Genomic DNA, 20,859 nt, shown 5'->3' with positions numbered 1-20,859 from the left:
ATATGGAATTTCATTATAAATTTTAACCAGAAGGAGTTCTGAAACTTTTTGAGTACGTTCAGGATTTGGCCATTGGTGCTGATGACAAATACCGAGTTGATGATACGCTAATGTGTTAATGAAATACAGCAATTAGTGACAAAATTCAAAATGGCCAACGCCCAACATGGCCAATATGGGAAAATTAGATATCTTTCAACTTGGTATGCTGCACTGAATCAAAAGAGACCCGTTTTATTTGGGCAAGCCATTCAGAAGTTATAAGCAAAAATAGCCATTTTTCATATCTCCTGACCAGTAGGTGGCGCTGTGCTGAAACACTGCATGTACCCTCTGGTCATGCTTGTGATGACATGTACCAAGACTCATCTCGATACACTAAAGTGTTGCAGAGATATAGCCTCACATCCATTTTGGTGTGTTCTTTGTCAAATTCGTTTGCGTGTTATTTGGTTGGGTTTATCAAAAAGCTGTTTATAATGTTTTGCCACCATGGTCAGAAGATGATCTGAGCCAATTTTGGTGAAAATCGGACAAACCATCTAGGATGAGTTTGAAAAAGTATGTTTTCAGAAAATTCAAAATGACGAAATTTGTTTCTGGCCCTTACGGTTCAAGAGTTATTAACATAAACCTGAGTGCATCTTTCGACAGGTGGTGGCGCTAGAGGGATTGGTTTAGAGACTCCAAAATTGCGATGTTGATAGATCAGACTGTTTTCTATCAGTGTGCCAAATTTCATAACTTTCCCGCAAACGTTTCTTTGAGCTGCCATAGACTCAAGAGCAGAAGAAGAAGAGGAAGAAGAAGAACACTAAATATTACAATAGACTATATTAGCGTCCACACAAGTGCGTGATATCGTTCTGTTTATTCTAAGCGTGATACAGTTTTATCGTCTTTTGCTTTAAATGCTCAAGCTCTTTAAAGCCGAATGGATTCGGATTGGCTGACAACCATTGGCTGAATATCAGCTGGAAAATTCATTCTGAAAGTGATTCCAACGATATCGTTTCTCTGTGCCGTTATCGTTATAGTTGTGTTGTGAACTCAATTTTTAGGACTATATCTTTATCATTATAACTATATCATCCTTAGTGTGAACGGGCTTTTAGCAAATGGGTTTTTAGTAAAAAATAGATTTCGGATATCAGATATATTTTTCTCACCATGACAATAGCCACAGACTTTGGCTAACAAACAAGCAAACATTGATTCTCAAGGAATGCATGAACTTAAAAAAAATGGTAGACCTTGAATGCAATGTTTGTCACTTTGGATAAAAGCATCTGCCAAATGCATAAATGTCAACAACTCAATTCACCCATTGCAATCCACTGTTGCTGAGATTTAGCCTCAAACTCAAAGCTGATTCGTTGTTGATTATTCAAATGTGAATTTCCATTTATACAATGTGTTGAACATGTCACGTTGTCGCTTGCTTTTAGACACAGCACAACTCTATTTAACTCTAAATCTACTGTAACTATTAAATCTGATTTCGTTGGTGCAACTTAATGTATTTATGTTGATTCAGTGATGCCAAGTCATATTTTTGACTTGAGTAAAATCCATTAATTTAGTTGTTTCCACACAGCACATTTTTTTCAGTGTAAGCTGCCTGGATAACATGGCAATACATCATTAAAATAAGATTTTTATCCTTTTTTTGATGGAACAGGATGGTAGGAAAACCCTGGAGAACCAGGTGAAGAGGCTGGAGATGGTGGAACGGAGGGAAACTAAACTGAAAGAAGACATTCATACCAAGTCACAGCAGATACAACAGATGGCCGACAAAATCATGGTAAGACTGAAGCGAGCGCTGAACTCCCGCTGGTTTACACATACTGCATCTAAAACACACACACAAACAAACAGGTAAACACTGGAGCTATGAGGACACGACATGTCGATGAGATGGAGGTGTCACATGCTTGCAGTTAAGCTACTTAATTAAGACGCGTAACACTTATTAGTCACGCGCGCGATACACCTCCTCAAACACTCGCGGTTGCATTAAACATAGACTTTCTGCTTTTATTCGTTTTTCTTCAACCCGCTTACCCTGGCAGTTACACCGCTTCTTTTCCTCAGCTCCCAGCATGCTCTCTGGCCCTGTCACGGCTCCAAAAGTGACAGATTGCAGGAGTGGATCATCTCAGTCTTTGGCCATGATCATGTGTGTCACAATGACGATGTGTTTTTATCCTGATGATTTATACACTACATTATTGACTTAGTCATGATTAACAAGTGCTTAGAAATGAAACGGCAAATTTTGAGTTGACCTGGAAACCAATGTTGTTGCTGTTCACGAATTGAAATAAAGCTGAAATAAAATATAAATATTAGATGAAATCTTGCACTTAGAAAAACTTAAATGAACATTTTAAATGTTGCTTAACTGAAATGAATAGGTTTAATTTAAAGTATTAAAAAATATCAAACATGATACTCAACAAAATGCATGTACACTTTTCTTTAAATATATATTTTGTGTAAAGGTCCAATAAACTGTTCCATTAAAAAAATATATATTTTCTGACTATTATTTCATTATCTACTTGTCCATACAATCTTGAAAATAAAGATTAATAAAAACATAAATATTAGATGAAAAACATAAACTTAAAAAAATGAAATGTCGAAGTGAAATAAATAAGTTTTAAGTTGAAGTAACTAAAGTTGATGTTCTAGAATTACTAAAACATAAATACAAATAAATTACAGGAAAATAGATATATTAAAAAATATTATATATTAAAAATATATAAAAATGACAAAAGCACATAACAAAATTACTAAAATGTCAAATATTTAACTGAAATAAATAAGTTAAGGTAATTTAAAGTACTAAAAAATAACAAACATGATACTCAACAAAATACATATACACTTTTTTTTTAAATATATATTTTGTGTAAAGGTCCAATAAACTGTTCCATTAAAAAATATATATATATTTTCTGACTATTATTTCATGTCATGCTTAACATACTGTTTGGATAAAAGCATCTGAGCTACTTACTTGTCCATACAATCTTGAAAATAAAGATGAATAAAAACATAAATATTAGATGAAAAACATAAACTTAAAAAAAAATTGAAATGTTGCGTAAGTTTTAAGTTGAAGTAACTTAAATTGGAGTACTAAAGTTGAAGTACTAGAATTACTAAAAGATAAATAAAAATAAATGTATAGATATATTAAAAAATATAATAAAAATGACAAAAGCACATAACAAAATTACTAAAATGGGAAATATTTAACTGAAATAAATAAGGGAATTTAAAGGACTAAAAAATAACAAACTTGATACTCAACAAAAAAATACATACAAACATTTTTTTAAATATTTTTGTAAAGGTTCAATAATAAAAAAAAGATTTTTCTATTGATATTTTCTATCATATCATGCTTAACATGGGATAAAAGCGTCTGCTACTTGTCCATACAATCTTGAAAATAAAGATTAATAAAAACATAAATATTATATGAAAAACATAAACCTGAATGTTTTGAAATATTGATATGATATTGAAATATTGATTGAGAACTGAAATAAACAAGTTGAAGTTGAAGTACTAAAATGACTAAAATAAAAATAAATGACAGCTAAATAGAAATATTAAAATAAAATATAGTAAAAATGACAAGGACATAACACAATTACTTAAATGGGAAATATTTATTTTCTATTCAATATAGTTTAATACAAATGACAAAAATACATAACAAAATGACCAAAAATGTTATTAAATGGAAAATATAAAAATAAAAGCCAATTCAAAATATTAATAAATACTATAATAGTAGGTAAGTAATACTGAAATAACACTGCTGGAGACCTAACGAAATATGTTATCAATTTAAAAAACATTACCTATTGTTTTTTCTACGCATCTGTAAGATTACTTGTAGACTTTTACCGAAGTCTCCTGTGAAAAATACCCTAGTAAGCTGTGCTCAGATTTGCCTTTCTGCCCTCAAAAGCTAGAAATCTCTCAAACATTTCTCATCAAATTGTCCCTGGATCTGATCTGCTGTCCACAGTAATCTCATTTAGAGAATTTAATTTCTCCTTGACAAGGCGATGCTTACAGTAAATGAAGCACAACTGAGACTCCTGAGCACTGAAATGCTCCTCTGTTGTGTGTACGCAGGAACTGGAAGAGAACTTGCGTGACACGCAGGCAACAGCACAGCGAATGGAAGCACACCTGGAACAGAAGGAAAAGCTGTACGAAGACAAGATCAAGGTCGGGCCAAACACGCCTACACACACACACACACACTTTTGCTCCTGACAAATATCAGTGATGTTTCACAGAGTCAACAGAGCGGTTTACCTCCATCGCGCCGTTTGCACAGGACTAATATACTCTGACTTTAGTGCTCGTTATTACATTTATAGCGACTGAATATAAGATCCTGACTCGTGTTCATCTTTGGATTCAGATTAAGCTTTTAAAGGCCTCATTTTGAAGGTAGTTTCTGTTCGTTTGTCAGGTTGTAATAACCCAGTGCTTGTGTGTTTTGTAGGTGTTAGAGAATCAAATGAAGGCTGATTTGGCTGAAAAGGAAATGCTTGACTCCAAGCAGACCGCTTTTGAGGAGGAGTCTCGCGAGCGGGGAAAAGTGATCAGTGACCAGAAAGCGGTACTACATGTTATTTTGCTCTTCCTGAGAGCCTAGTGTATTTTAGCTGGGAAATGACAAGGTGTGACCTAACACATTAACACTGATCCTAGCGCAAGACAATACATTCACATCATTCTAATGAGCGTTTTCCTTCTAGTAAATCAGTCAATTTACATAAAAGCATCTGCAAAATAACAAATAATCATGTAGATGCTGATCAAATCTGATGACTTTACTGAAGAGACCAGTATGGTTTACTGTAATACTACTCTAGGATTGTCACAAGCCCAAGATTTCTGTAGCCGGTACAAATACCAGTGAAATCAAGTCTCACTACAATAGCAAAAACTATTGGAACTGTCTAACTACACTCACCTCACCTAAAGGATTATTAGGAACACCTGTTCAATTTCTCAACATGGATCCATCATGCCTTGTTACCACTGTGCAGGCTGGTGGTGGTGGTGTAATGGTGTGGGGGATGTTTTCTTGGCACACTTTAGGCCCCTTAGTGCTAATTGGGCATCGTTTAAATGCCACAGCCTACCTGAGCATTGTTTCTGACCATGTCCATCCCTTTATGACCACCATGTCCCCATCCTCTGATGGCTACTTCCAGCAGGATAATGCACCATGTCACAAAGCTCCAATCATTTCAAATTGGTTTCTTGAACATGACAATGAGTTCACTGTACTAAAATGGCCCCACAGTCACCAGATCTCAACCCAATAGAGCATCTTTGGGATGTGGTGGAACGGGAGCTTCGTGCCCTGGATGTGCATCCCACAAATCTCCATCAACTGCAAGATGCTATCCTATCAATATGGGCCAACATTTCTAAAGATTGCTTTCAGCATCTTGTTGAATCAATGCCACGTAGAATTAAGGCAGTTCTGAAGGCGAAAGGGGGTCAAACACAGTATTAGTATGGTGTTCCTACTAATCCTTTAGGTGAGTGTATTTGTATAAGCATTTTGATTTCTATAGCACCTTTCTAGAGCAAACGTCACAAAGTGCTTTACATCCAAATATAAAGAAGAAAACTAAATAAGGTAAACATCAAAAATCAGATGCTTTTTAAAAGTGTTTTTCACTTAAAATAGAATATATTAAATAAAACATTAAATAAATAAAATAATAATAATAGTTATTATAAATAAATAGTAGTTAATAATAATTAATTATTACTAAATAATAGGGCTGGGTAAAAAGTATTGATTTAAATATGAATTTAATCGATTCTCATTTCTATGAACCGATTCTTAAAGGGTCATGAAACCCCTGTTTTAGCAGCCGTCAGAGTTCTCACCACAGTTTTGAAAGATGTTATAAAAGTGGGCGTGGTTAAGCTGCGGAGTGGAGGCGGATCCGGGGAGACAACAACACGGCAACGGCTTCTGATTCAGTTTTATTTCACTCTCCGTAAAAGCATCAAAGCTTCCCAGAAAATGTGCACGCTGCAAAATATCATTACGCAACACAATATACACATGGTTTTGTAGCTCACCTTAAATAACACAAATACATAAAGTACATATCGACACAAATAAATGCACAGCCATCCGCGTGTTCTCTGCAAAGAAAATATATATACGAACACGCTGGTGCATCATTGATAACTTTTGAGACTTATTTTGCCGTTTGATCAGTTAATGGGCTGTAAAAAGCGGTTACACTCACAGTGTGGATTAATCGTGTTTGTTTCGAAGACTCAGGATCTACTGAAGAGAACTTGTGCGACGCAGAAACTCTTACAAAGCAAAAATAATCACTCGTTTTTGACCCATTAATGCATCTCTCATTTACTGAATGCAATCTCACTCTTTGAAGCGCCTGTCAATCAACGCGTGCTGCTGTGTTAAGCGAGGCATCTTCTCATAGGTTAAGGACACGTAGACTCATGAATAAGTATGAGACATCTAGGAGTCATCCCTGTACTATAGTATGACAAAACGTCACGTTCTGTGACATTGATACAAAGATGAATTTAAACCCGGAAGTTGTATATAGTGCAAAAAAGGTTTAAAATTAACTAGTTTTTAGATAAAAACAAATGGATGGTAACATTGACTTCTATGATGCTCAACACTCATAACTGTTAAAATCTCAAAACATTTGGTTTAGGGTTTCATGACCCTTTAAATCCAAAGAATCAATTAGTCATCCTGTTTTCAGTTGATGAATGAACGGAGCATTGTAGCGTCTCCAATCCATCGCAAAAATCTTTGTGCTTTGTTACTATTGATATGACACAAAGTCTCAGATTTAAATTACGTCCATTTTATTACAAAATTCAAAAACATAAATAACATTATGGAAGAGCCAGGACATTTTTAATATAACTCTTATTATCAGTGATGCCAGTACTAAGTAACGCGTTACTCTAATCTAACTACTTTTTTCCTGTAACGAGTAATCTAACGCGTTAATATTTCAAAACCAGTAATCAGATTAAAGTAATTTATCCAAGTCACTGTGAGTTACTATTTTAGTAATTTTCCTTAGTAAAAATGTATATTTTTGCTTTCTTCTTGCGTCTAGGGGAGAGTATTTACCCGTATTTCCTCAAATAAAATCTGATAGTGGCCAGGGGCGCTGCCAGCACGAACAAAAACATTTGTGTGGATAATCTCCTAAATGCCTTTAATTTAATGTGCATGTAAATTCATCGCAATGTACAGTAGGGTTGTGCCGAAGGAGCGAAACCATCGTGACCACCCCCCCCCCCCTCCCATCGTGACAACCCCCCCTCCCATCGTGACAACCCCCCCCCCCCCCATCGTGACACCCCCTCCCCCCGGGGCCCCCGTTGCGAGTCTTGCGAGTGCAACGCACACTAATCCTGGTCTCTTCTATAGTTAACCTAAAAATTTTGCGGGGATTGCTCTGTAAATTAAATAGAGAATATAACTGATGCATATACTATTTTAAATACTGTAGTCTATAAGAGATGTGACGTGTGTTAGTCTGTGAAAATACCGTGTTAGGCAGGCTTCACAAATGATCTTGACAATCTCTAAGCCTCTCGTCTGTTTTACTCTGCATTTAACGTAAAATATTTTATTTTGTACTAGAAAACAGCATAGGTTTCAAAATAAATTATGTTATTGAAATATTGTAAAGTGGTCATATGAACTACACGAACGATTTATTAAAAAACAATATGCAAAATCAAAATTGAATAGCTCCATAACGGATTGAGCAAAGTAAGCGCAATGAGTAATTAGTTGGGTTAGAAAAATAATGAAATTATAGTTTTTAAGTATAAAAAAAATATGTAAAGAGGCTATATTAAAATAAAAAGTGCTTAAAAGTGCACAACTCTTCTTAAGTGGAAGGAAGCTTTTTTCCCTCACGTGCAACCAATATAAAAAGCGCGGATGCATTGGGTTAGTAAAATAAGGAAAATTGTTTTTTTTAAGTAGAAAATAATATTTATGTAAAGAGATATAGTAAAATAAAAAAATGCTTAAAAGTGCACAACTCTTCTTAAGTGGAAGAAACGTTCCCTCACGTGCAAACAAGAAATTAAGCGTGGAATAAACTTTGTCGCCCTTCTGGCTGTTGTTGTAAATGATGATCTTTTTGCAAACGTTTCTTAAAAACTTGAAGGCAATCGCTTTTCATTTAAAACGGCTTATTTAAAACAATTATTTTTCAAATAGATGGAATTATAAATACAGGCCTGCCCCTAACAAAAGCCTGCTTCAAATAAAAGCCTGTGACCTTCTGCAGTTCAGGTAAATAAAGGCCCCGGTTTTTATTTGAGGAAATACGGTATATTAAGTCTTTATTAAATGTTTTATTAAAACATGTTTTTTTTTTTCAGGAAATATTTTTTTAATTTCAACTTAAAATGTCAGGAGATACATTGTTGACGTTACCTTTAAAAATGCACTTCCAATAGGGATTAGCAATTCCAAAGTGACTGTTGGCAAAAACGGTTGTCATTTCTATGTTGAGGCGGCAGGGGTGTTGTCGGCAACTGCTGAATGTAACTAATAAAGTAACTTGTAATCTGACTTAGTTACTTTTAAAATCAGGTAATCTGTAAAGTAACTAAGTTACTTTTTAAAGGAGTAATCAGTAATCAGATTACTTTTTCAAAGTAACTGTGGCAACACTGCTTATTATATTCGTCTGAAAGAAGAATGTCATAAACACCTAGGGTGACTTCAGGGCGAGTAAATCATGGGCTAATTTTCATTTTTGGGTGAACTAACCCTTTAACTAAGGTTCTGCTTTGAATGATGTGTTGTAATTTAATCATCAATGGCTCTGTTTCACGTAGACGATCAATGCCATGGAGTCAAAGATGACCAATCTGGAGCAGAGAATCGCTGAGCTGTCCGAGGCCAACAAATTGGCAGCCAACAGCAGCATTTACACGCAGAAAAACATGTGAGTTCACATGCATGACCACGTACACTGGAGCTGATTCAGGGATATGGGTGCAAATCAGTTGCAGTGGATGCGTGTAACCGTAAACAGCCTACAGGTAGACTAACATACAGTATTGCTTGACTGAAGAGCTGTTGATTTTGCTTGTTTTTAGAAACCCATTTAGGGCCAGATTTACCAAACGGGGCAAATTAGCGTGAGAGCGCAATCCAATAACAGCCCCGATGGGAGTGTAAAGTTCTGTGCGTGATCTATTGACGACGCGCAAATTAAAGCTCACAGACTGTCACAGGATCATTTCAACAATGACCAACACAATCTACCAAGAGCAGCGCAAATTATCGTCTGGTTTAAGACGTGCTTTTTTGGGGCAGTAAATAATGGCACAAACACCAGTAAACTGACGAGCACAACCCTTAGTAAATCACCTTACATGATTAATTTAAATACTCTCCTCACATAAATTTAGCGTCTGGATGCATATGGAATAAGTTCAGCTGCAAAAATAACCCTGTCCATGCCTTTTCTGGGCTAATTTTTCACTGCATGTCTGACAGTAGTTTAATGCCAGAAGAGGGTTCATGCTGCCACAAGCTGTTAGTAAATTTGGCCCTTAATTATTAATAGTCTTTTATCATATTGCAGTTTTCTGTTGTTATATAAAAGCAATCAGCCATTCTGCTTCATGTTGTGGCACAGAGTGTGAAAAAAAAAAACACAGAAATACACATTTGTTTGGACAAAAACCATGGTATTCTTTATTAGGGGTTGGCATTAGAGGTCAAGTGTAGATGTCTGATACAGTCACTTTACTGTAGTACCACCACAGCAATGCTTTTTTCATAATATTAGTATTTACAGTGCATCCGGAAAGTATTCACAGCGCTTCACTTTTTCCACATTTTGTTATTGTTACAGCCTTATTCCAAAATGGATTAAATTCATTAAATTCTTCATGTACATGGGATTTTTTCGTTTTTTATTTTTAATACATTTGCAAAGATTTCAAACAAGCTTCTTTCACGTTGTGATTATGTGGTATTGTTTGTAGAATTTTGAGGAAAATAATGAATTTACTCCATTTTGGAATAAGTAACATAATACAGATAGTAACATAAAAAAATGTGGAAAAAGTGAAGCGCTGTGAATAATTTCCGGATGCAATGTACATCCCAATCATTTGAACGAACCATGGATATTTGGAAATTAAATGGGTGAATGTAAAGGTAAATTTCAGGTTAATGTGCCATGAAGGCAGTTCCCTTTCAGTCGGTCACGTTCGACGTACGTCGGAACTGACCGACGAATTGGGATCTGATCTCAGAGACCAATCTACTTCGAGTGTATTAAAAACGAGCCAATGGAGATTGGCATGCGATCCACGCATTCCACGCACTGCCCCGCAGCGCGGGTATAAATAAGGAAGTGGAATGCTTGATCATTGCTTTCTACTTCGGAGCCGAACAGCGAATGTTTTCCTGTTTCTACGAAGAGTGTTTCAAGACGAGTCTCGTGAGAGGATCTACTGCTTCCAGTGCGGGTGTGACGGCGCATCTCAGCGAGTGCCGCTTCAGACGGAGATCAGCTGTTGGTTCGCTGGGCGTTTTCCATTCTGAGTGCACACACAGGCTTGCACCTTTGTACTGTGTGGTGCCGCGGTCATCTCCCTGAGTGCTTCAGCACATAAAAGAGCAGTTTTTCCTTTCTAAAAGAGCAACACGGTTTGACCCTGCGTCTTTTTCAAGATGTCATTCAAACCGTGTGTTTCTGGATGCGGTCGATATCTGTCCCCAGCTGACGGTCACGTTCGTTGTCTCACGTGTTTGGGCGTTCAGCACGCTGAGGCAGCGTTCGAGAATGACTCATGTTCCCATTGCGGGAAGATGACCATCGCAGTTTTACGGTCCAGGCTCCATTACCTCGAAAGAGGCGGAGCACCATTGCGCATCCCCCGATCTAGTGGTCCTCCCGCTGTAAAGCAGAGGGCTGCTACTTTGGCTGATGGCCTTGGTGGGGACCTGAGGGTTACTGTGAGGGCTTCCCCGACGGGTCAAATGGCTCCTCGGGCCCCTCCCCCCTCCGCTGCGCCGGTGGAGCTTCCAGAAGAGCGCGCTGGCCCCCCCCCGGGGGGTCCCAGGCGTTTCTTTTGGGGCTCCGGCTGAGGACATGTTGTCGATTGCAGCATCGGGGGACGAGCTAATGGGCTCTGAGGATGAAGATTCGGCTGCGCTGCCCCCTTCGGGTGTGACAGCGTTGCCCGAGTCCGACCCAGAGCTTACGGCTATGCTTTCCCGGGCCGCCGCGAGTGTCGGGCTCGAGTGGAACCCTCCACCGTGTCCCGAACCCTCGCGGTTGGACGATTGGTTTCTCGGGACGGCCCGTGCTGGTTCTCAGCGCCCCGCCCCGGTTCCTTTCTTCACGGAAGTGCATCAGGAGATCACGAAATCGTGGGTAGCGCCTTACAACGCTCGCTCACGGTCGACTGACTCCTCCGTCCTCACTACCCTCGATGGTGGTGCGGCTAAGGGCTACGTGGGAATCCCCCCAGTCGAGCGGTCTGTGGCGATGCAGCTGTGTCCCAAGACCGCTGCAGACTGGCGGGGTGCCCCGCGTCTCCCCTCGTGTAAGTTCTCGTCCGGTCTCATGGGCAGGGCTTACACCGCCTGCGGGGAAGCCGCATCATCTCTGCATGCCATGGCGCTCCTGCAGGTCCACCAGGCCAAAGCGCTAAAGGAATTGCACGAGGGTAGTTCCGACCAGGGTGTTATGCAGGAACTGCGTGCGGCGACGGACCTCGCTCTCCGGGCGACGAAAGTCACTGCACGCTCCCTGGGTCGGGCGATGTCCACACTAGTGGTCCAGGAACGCCACCTGTGGCTGAACCTGGCAGACATGCGTGATTCCGACAAGGTCCGGTTTCTCAACGCCCCTGTCTGTCAGGCCGGCCTCTTCGGCGACGCCATCGAGAGCTTCGCCCAGCAGTTCTCGGTGGCCCAGAAGCAGACGGAGGCCATTAAAAACATCCTGCCCCGACGACCTGCTGCTTCCTCCACCCAGTCGTCGCCGGCAGCACCTCCGCCTGCTCGTCGCCGAGGGCGTCCCCCTGCGTCCGCCTCCGCCCCTGCGAAACCCAAGCAGCAGCCTCCACCGGGAAAGCAGGGTGCCGGACATAAGGGAGGCGCCCAACCCGCTCAGGGCCCCGCTAAACCAGCCGGCGAGCGCAAGGGGAAGCGGCCCTGAGACGGGCAGCCCAGGGAAGACGGGAGCTGCTCTGAGGGAGATGTCCGCATCCCTCTTCCACCCCCCGGAGGAGGACCGGGGGGCTCTGACTGGTATAACATCTCTGCCGCTGGCTCTCCGGAGTCCAGCGGTACCCACATTTTCAATAAAAACGCAGTCGAAGGTAAGTCCTTAGGAAAGCACGACCTAATCGTCAGGTTCCTCAGAGGTGCGAGGAGGCTAAATCCTCCTGGTCCAAACTCGTTACCCTCTTGGGACTTAGCTCTAGTGCTCAGAGCACTTCAGAGCCCTCCCTTTGAGCCTTTGCAGTCTGTGGAGCTTAAAATCCTGTCAATGAAGACAGTGCTTCTGACGGCATTGGCCTCCATCAAGAGGGTAGGGGACCTGCATGCACTTTCGGTCAACGAATCGTGCCTAGAATTCGGGCCGGCCAACTCTCACGTTGTCCTGAGACCCCGGCCTGGATACGTGCCCAAGGTTCCTACCACTCCCTTCCGGGACCAGGTAGTGAACCTGCAAGCGCTGCCCTCGGAGGAGGCAGACCCAGCCCAGGCTTTATGTCCCGTCCGCGCTCTCCGCGCTTACGTCGACCGGACTCAAAGCTTTCGGACCTCAGAGCAACTCTTCGTCTGTTACGGAGGCCAGCAGAAGGGAAAGGCTGTCTCCAAGCAGAGGTTAGCCCACTGGATAGTGGATGCTATCGTCTTGGCTTACCAGTCCCAAGACGTGCCTTGCCCGTTCGGGTTGCGAGCACACTCAACAAGGAGTGTTGCTTCTTCCTGGGCGCTGGCTCAAGGCGCCTCGCTGACAGATATATGTAGAGCTGCGGGCTGGGCAACACCTAACACGTTCGCTAGATTCTATAGCCTCCGTGTAGAGCCGGTATCTTCCCGCATCCTCGCCCCCAGTGGCCAGTAGCGCTAAGTGCCCATTCTAAGTGTCGGCTTGCAACGCCACTCCCGCCCTCTGGGCCGGATACGTGCGTCTATTTTCTCCAGTTGTGTTCCCCGGAAACGGCTAACCCTGTCGAGCTCCTCCGTCACCCCTGCGGTGCCAGACGTTGCGGCCGTCTGACGCCAGGCCTGCACCCGTATGCTTGTGAAACGTGTGTGTAGGCTGGGTTCCATATGTAGCGGTCCCCTCACGGCTACCCCATATGTGTATTCTTCCACGGTACCAGCTACCCTATTCGGCTAGCCCCGTGTCTTTCCCTTGACAGAGCCCGCTCTGTCGTCTCTGGGCGTGTTCTTTCCCCCCTGGGACCAGGCTGGAACCACCCCAGAGACTGCCATATGTTGCACTACCCTGCCAGGTTAGTCCTTATGTGTATTCTGCCACCTAGCCTTCTACTGAAGGACGTGGCTCCGCAGCGTACCATTTCCCGAGACGGGCACGCTTTCCCAGCGTTATCCAATAGTCACACTGGGTGGGTCTTGCAGAAACAGTAATGACTGACCTCCCTGCTTGGAGCCCTGACTTCCGTACCATCTAAGACGGTCCAGTGCGCTCAAGCAGGACGCTGGAAGGGCCAGCGCCCTGGCGTTTTGGTAGGGATCCCAATTCGTCGGTCAGTTCCGACGTACGTCGAACGTGACCGACTGAAAGGGAACGTCTCGGTTACGTATGTAACCCTCGTTCCCTGAAGGAGGGAACGGAGACGTACGTCCCGTCGCCAGGTGCTGTGCTTCCGCTAGGGGGCCGAGTCACTAGTTCGGCTCCTCAGCAGAAAAAAGCAATGATCAAGCATTCCACTTCCTTATTTATACCCGCGCTGCGGGGCGGTGCGTGGAATGCGTGGATCGCATGCCAATCTCCATTGGCTCGTTTTTAATACACTCGAAGTAGATTGGTCTCTGAGATCAGATCCCAATTTGTCGGTCAGTTCCGACGTACGTCTCCGTTCCCTCCTTCAGGGAACGAGGGTTACATACGTAATCGAGACGATTTTCAGGGTTAAGCACAAAATTAATGAACAATGACCTAGTTTTTGCATTATATTAAAGGTAGGGTAGGTAGGATTTGGTTAAACGTTTTTTCCAAATTTGTTTAAACTTTCTTTATATATAAGTACATAATTAAAATGTAAGTACTCAGAAAAAGAAAGTATAAAAATTGAGTATCTGTAGACCTCTCACGACTGTTTTAAAGACAGCTCATTATTTCCATTCACTCCACCTTCTCCCTTCTGGGCTCTTTCCAATGCCACGCCCCCAAAACACATGAACGCGCTACGCCGACCGCGATCAGATGAAAGACGCATTATTTACCTGAGACGAGCGGAGAAGAAGTGCATGTAGTGACATGTCAGAATCACATGTAATTAAAAATCTAACTTTATCATTATGAATATAAACAAATAAGATGTCTTTTAGTACTCACTATCAAGCTAGAATACCGATACTGGTAAAGTTTAAAATACACACACAACACAGTGTTTACGACACACACAGATACAACATAGAACATAAGATAAAAACATCAACATAAACATTGGTAGAGTATATAAAAACAAACCAAGGGCCGAAATAAACGTGCAGGTAAAGTTCCCGGTGAACATTGTAAAAGAGTTTAGACAGAGGGTAGTAGCTAAAGCTAACTTAGTTTTAAAAAAAGTTCCTGGATGCGGTGTACTAGCTTTTACACATGCATTTTGTTATCTAAAGTTACATTTTGCGAAATTCAACACGACAGCGATCAACTTGAGCTAAGCATATTCAGTAACATAAACATAAACCAAAAAAATGTATAATCAAAATGAAAGATTACCTGTCCAGCAGAAATACAGCCTCTTGAACTCAAATCAAACTGGTGCGCCAGGGTTGCCAGGTTTTCACAACAAAATCCGCCCAATTGCTTCTCAAAACTAGCCCAAAACAAGCCCAATCGTGTTTCGCGTTTGGGGGGTAAAATATGTGTCTTTTTGGTAGGGCTGCCTGCTAAAATTCGCAAATCCCGGGGCAAAATGTCACATAATTGGGGTCGCTTCAACCTGCGGACATGAAAAACAGCCCGCGGCAACAGTGTTGAAGTAGCCCGACTTGGCAACACTGGGGTTCGCGCATGTGGGCAGATCCTGTAGCAAAAGCGGTGGTAGCCATGGTAGCGAGAGAGAGTGACAGTCGCCCAAGCCAATCACTTGTTTCGGCCCAAACTAAAATAATGAGCAGTGTTTATTGCAGATTAAAAAGTCTAGAGTCACTCGATTTGTATACTCTCTTTTTCAGAATACTTAAATTTTAATTATGTATTGACATATAAAGAAAGTTTAAACAAATTTGGACAAAAGTGTTTTAGATCATTCTTACCTACCTTTAAGGCTTTCATAGCAGATTCCTGTTATCTCTGCTGAAAAAGAACAACATAGTTTGTCAGCAGAGAGAGTATGTGTTGTTTTTTAGATGCTGGTGTGCTAATGATTTCCCACCAGGCTAGGACTTCCATGGTTAACCAGCTTTACTAGTTTTTAGAAATCCAAAATGAAAGCTGATTTGACTGCAAAGGAACTGCATGAATCCTGTAAAAGATGAGCAGTGATCAGCGTTGCTGGTTGACAGACTTGTAGAAAAGCGAATGGTCAAGGCCAAACTGGTTAGGGTGGATAGATTGCCTCGGCTGACCTGGTGGGGAGACGAGGGTTGCTGGTTAATCAAAACAAAGCTTTGATTGTTTGACCAGTATTTCTCATAGATCAGGGTTTCCGCGGGTTTAAGAAAAACCTTCTACAAGGCCTTAAAATGTCTTAAACTGGAGCATAAATTAAATATCATGGCATTAAATTAGGGCCATATGATGTCCGCAATGCAGAAAACTTGCACATAATCCATTCATAAAAATGGAGTTTACTGTATAATGTCATGGGATTTGTCAACTTAATAATCAAAAATCAGTATTTAAAGGGATAGTTCACCCAATAATGAAAAAACACAGAATTTGATACAAATAAAATAGAATTTGAGAAAAAATAAAACGCATTTCATAAGGCCTTGTTGTTAAACTAGTAATAAATTGCTGTTCAATTGAATGTTTCATGATTTCAATTAATGCCTTTTGACTAATTTAACCATTAAACTGGACTAAAACGGAGAAAATAAAAAATGTCATAGTATAAATGAATATCTTCCTCTGGATTTTTTGTTTTCCTGTACAAATATCAAAACATCCTTAAATCAAGATACATTTACTTGCAAAATGAAGAAATGAAGTCTTGTTTTCTGAGAAATGGAATAAAATTAAGTGAGTTTATGCTTAAAACAACTAATGTCTGTCATTGGGTATGCAAATTACTTACATTTGAATTAAGTTGATTTTTCTGAACACATTGGCAGTTTTAAGCATAAAATCACTTTCACAAGATCACAAGGTGTCTTATCTTATGTCGTTTTGCTGCTTCAAACTTTAAGCTTTTCCCCTGAAATTAATTCAAAAGTAATGGAGATCTGTTGGAAATTGTATTAACTCATTGTGTTCTCATTGTGAGGACATATTGACATTCAATTTATTCCTTTAGTTCTCTTTAATTGGTCTTAAAAATGTCTTAAATTGACTTTCATTAAACCTGCAGAAACCCTGTAGAAGTCTTGTTTATCATCTTTAGGAAAGCCCAAGAGGAGATGATATCTGAACTCAGGCAACAGAAGTTCTATCTGGAATCTCAGGCTGGAAAACTGGAGGCCCAGAATGCAAAGCTGGAGGAACATCTGGAGAAGCTGACACAACAGGAACAGACTAACAAGAGTCGAGTGCTGGAACTAGAGACCAGACTCAGAGAGGTGAGCGACGACTGAGACGATTTCATGAATCATATTTCACCCCAATATCAAAAGAAATACACAGGAAGTTGAAAACAGCTTTAATATTTTTGCAGAATCCACATTTTGTGGAAGTTTTTGAAATAGAATTCTTTTCTCATTATAAATGTCATCACTGTTGATCAGTTCAATGTGTCCTTACGGAATAAAATTATGAATTTAATTAAGAGTATTAATTAAAGGTAGTGTATAAGGTTAAGTGTGTTTTGGATCTAATTTTTGAATAATTTTAATCAAGCCTTTTTTCCCCCCAGTTTATTTAAATAAAAAACTCCATGTAGTCTCTTAATTAATACGAGCATGTGATTTAACATTATGAGTTTTGAAATTGATGCTCTAACTATAATCTGCTAAATGCAAGTCATGAAGATGTTAAGATATTATAAACATTGACATCATGAATTTCTGCAAAGCTGCTTTGAAACAGTGTATATTGTAAAAAGTGCAATGGAAATAAAACTTGATGTACTCTGGGAGAATTCTGAACCATATTTCACCCCAAAATCGAAAAAGAAATTAGATTTTGCTGAAATAAATTGAAGTCTATTTTTTAAACCCTTAAGATTTTTTGGCATCATTCTCTGCATTTTTTCCATATTCTCATTTGTGTACTTCCTTTAATTTGTTTATTTAAAAAAAAAAAATCATGGTATGGCAATAGTTGTTTTACTGTAATTCAATAAAAAAATATTTGCAGTAATGAAAAGGATATTAGTAAAGATATAAATGACAAAAAAGTCCAATATTCAGAATGTTACAGTAATTAAAATTATGGGTAAAAATGTGCTTTAAGTCGTCATGAAAGGGAAGTTGCTAGTCTTCCCCATTGTGACATATACGAGTGAAATTGCTTCTTGAACAAGAACAAATGTAGGGCGACATATTGCCCCGCCCTCACGCAGTAAACACGTCATCAGAGAAGAGAAGTTGCTGCAGGAGGGAGGGAGAGTTATTTTGATTAAAGATAAAAAATAATGTGCACAAATAAATAATTTACAATTAATACCGCAAAATGCGGTTTCATCATGGCTTAAAGGTGCTGTATGTACGTTTTTTGACTGTACTAAAGCATAAAAATACCAGAGTATGTTTGTAGATATTAAGGAAACATGCTGAGTTCACATCCTCTTTTCTCTGAAAAGCAATGCTACAGCCAGTTATTTCACTTTAAAATTTGTTTTGGTCTGTGAGATAACGCACGATGCCAGTTTACCCAATAGTATTTCGACTGCACAGGTTGCCAGTTGGCAGAAAACAGTGTATATTTCTGCCATGGAAGTCAGCAAACAAACTGGGTCAGAGATCACAGATTCTACCCGACCTAAAAAGCCTCGGCATCCATCTAAAAATCTCAATGAACGGAAGCACATTAAAATGCAGATAAATCTGGATGCGGATAAAACGTACAGTGTGTAAGTCTCCTCGCCTCCATTGTCAATTGCGCTCGTTCCTGTTGCGTGCCCTCAAACTGGCATCCCGTGTGAGTGTCGAGTCTGAGGAGAGGGGGCAGGGCAAACAATATTTTTAATTTGGACCGCAGTACCCATTACAGCCACTAGCTGTCATTCCTACATACAGCACCTTTAAATGCCAAAAATCTCTACACTCCCTGTATATTGTACAGCAACAGCATGTCTTGCTTGCTCACAGCAGCGTGTCCTGTATGTATTGGCAGTAGTAAGTCCCGTACTTGCTTTACAGGAGCGTAGCAGATCTATTCCGCCAAGTCCAAACCAAGCGGCAACCTCCCGCAGTTTGTCTTGAAGCCAATACGGAAGTGACTTAAACTGCAATTCATCAACTGGCCTCTAGAGACAGACTCCAGAAGGAGCAGAATCTCATTGAGCTCCATGTTAAAATGCCCAACTTTACAGCAGAAGAACACATGTTCACAGTCTGGTACAAATTGTGGTTTTGGTCTAAACGGCTAATTTTGCCATTCATGACAACTGTGAGGGCGGTGAATTTTTTTATTACTCATTCGTTTACATTATATAAAGCCTTAAAGTTCTGCATAATTAAGGGCGTGGCCACTTTGAGTGACAAGTGGATAGCCATTTCTCTGCTGTCTGTTAGTCATCCCGTCACCTCAGCTCCGCCCACGTCCCGCCTCTTTGCCGATTTTCTGTTATCCGGGAGTGACGCACGATGAAGCGCTGCTAAGATGGCAACAGCCAGCTCGACCCTACTTTACGCTTCAAAACTGCTCTTCATAATCCTATGGGTGACGTCATGGACACTACGTCCATATTTTTTTACAGTCTATGGTCCAAACATATCAACATTGTCATATCCATTACCATGCCAAACACTCGGAGAGTTGTCATGACAGAAATATAATTACCAATTGATTGTGGGGTGTTTCCAGAGGTTCACGCAGTAACTATGGTCCTGCTCCATGTTCCTCCACAGATGGGTCTGGAACACGAGGAGCAGAAGCTGGAGATCAAGAGGCAGGTGACGGAGCTCACGCTGTCACTGCAGGAGAGAGAAGCTCAGATCAGCAGCCTGCAGGCGGCGCGACGCGTTCTGGAGAGCCAACTACAGCAGGCCAAGACCGAGCTGGAGGAGACGACCGCAGAGGCCGAGGAGGAGATCACCGTCCTCCGGGTGAGGATTTACATTGTGATGAATGAACATGAAGTGACCATGATTACTAACATCTACTTCCTTCCTCATAATTTATTCAGAATGCCAAAAGATCAGACATTTCAGCAGTGTAGCATATTGCAGTTTAAAAAGTCTTTATTGCATAATCAAAGGTTTTAATAGTATTTTTTACAAAATTGTAGGCTGTATACAGTTATGAATTGATGGGATGCAGTTATATATAAATGTACTTTTTGTATAGTAGCTTGAAGTTAAAGGGTTAGTTCACCCAAAAATGAAAATTCTGTAATTAATGACTTCCCCTCATGTCGTTCGACACCCGTAAGACCTCCGTTCATCTTCAGAACACAAATGAAGATATTTTAGTTGAAATCCGATGGCTCTGAAAGGCCTCCATTGGCACAACGCACTTTTCACTCTCAAGACCCATAAAAGGTACTAAAGACATCGTTACAAAGTCCATCTCACTACAGTGGTTCTACAATAACTTTATGAATCGGCGAGAATAGTTTTTGTGGGCAAAAAACCCTAAATAACGACTTACATAGTGATGACCAATTTCAAAACACGGCATCATGAAGCTTCGAAGAATCAGTGAGCCGACTCAGCGGTTTGGATCGCCAAAGTCACGTGATTTCAGCAGTTTGGCGATTTGACACGCGATCCGAATCATGATTCGACTCATTGATTCATAACGCTTCGAAGCTTCATGATGCGGTATTTTGAAATCGGTCATCACTATAAGTTGTTATTTAGGGTTTTTTTGCGCACAAAAACTATTCTCTCACGGGTGTCGAACGACATGAGGGTAAGTAATTAATGACAGAATATAACCCTTTAAGGTAACTACTTTTTCAAAAAGGTAGATTGTTTTTGCATTAACTACATTAAATAGCTCGGCAAAAACATGTGTTTCCTTGAAGTAGCTTAAAGCGATAGTTCACCCAAAAATGAAAATTAGCATTTCAAGCCAATTTTGAAGCCATCCTAGTTCAAGCTTTATAATGGCAGTGAATGTCAGCCCAAAATTTGAAGCCTAAAAAAGTGCATCTATCCATCATATAACTGCTCCACACATTAATAAAGGCCTTCTGAAGCAAAGCGATGCATTTGTGTAAGAAAAATATCCATATTTAACATGTTATAAAGTAAAA

At 40.4% G+C, this 20,859-nt stretch overlaps 2 protein-coding genes across 2 annotated transcripts in view; both read left to right on the top strand.

Annotated features, from left to right (window-relative positions):
- The window catches only part of rab35b (RAB35, member RAS oncogene family b), a 761,740-nt gene that overhangs the window by 156,671 nt on the left and 584,210 nt on the right, over positions 1–20,859 (top strand). The window lies entirely within an intron of this gene.
- Positions 1–20,859, top strand: part of citb (citron rho-interacting serine/threonine kinase b) — a gene marked incomplete at both ends in the record, with an annotated part of 92,513 nt that overhangs the window by 18,730 nt on the left and 52,924 nt on the right. The window contains 6 exon segments of the mRNA XM_079826492.1: positions 1,682–1,807; positions 4,168–4,263; positions 4,547–4,663; positions 8,938–9,047; positions 16,882–17,056; positions 19,508–19,705. Coding sequence (XP_079682618.1) covers positions 1,682–1,807; positions 4,168–4,263; positions 4,547–4,663; positions 8,938–9,047; positions 16,882–17,056; positions 19,508–19,705 — 822 coding nt within the window.

This window comes from Gobio gobio, assembly GCF_949357685.1.
Source record: "Gobio gobio genome assembly, chromosome: 10".
In the NCBI taxonomy this organism is placed as follows: domain Eukaryota; kingdom Metazoa; phylum Chordata; class Actinopteri; order Cypriniformes; family Gobionidae; genus Gobio; species Gobio gobio.
This window is presented reverse-complemented; position numbering and strand designations above follow the sequence as displayed.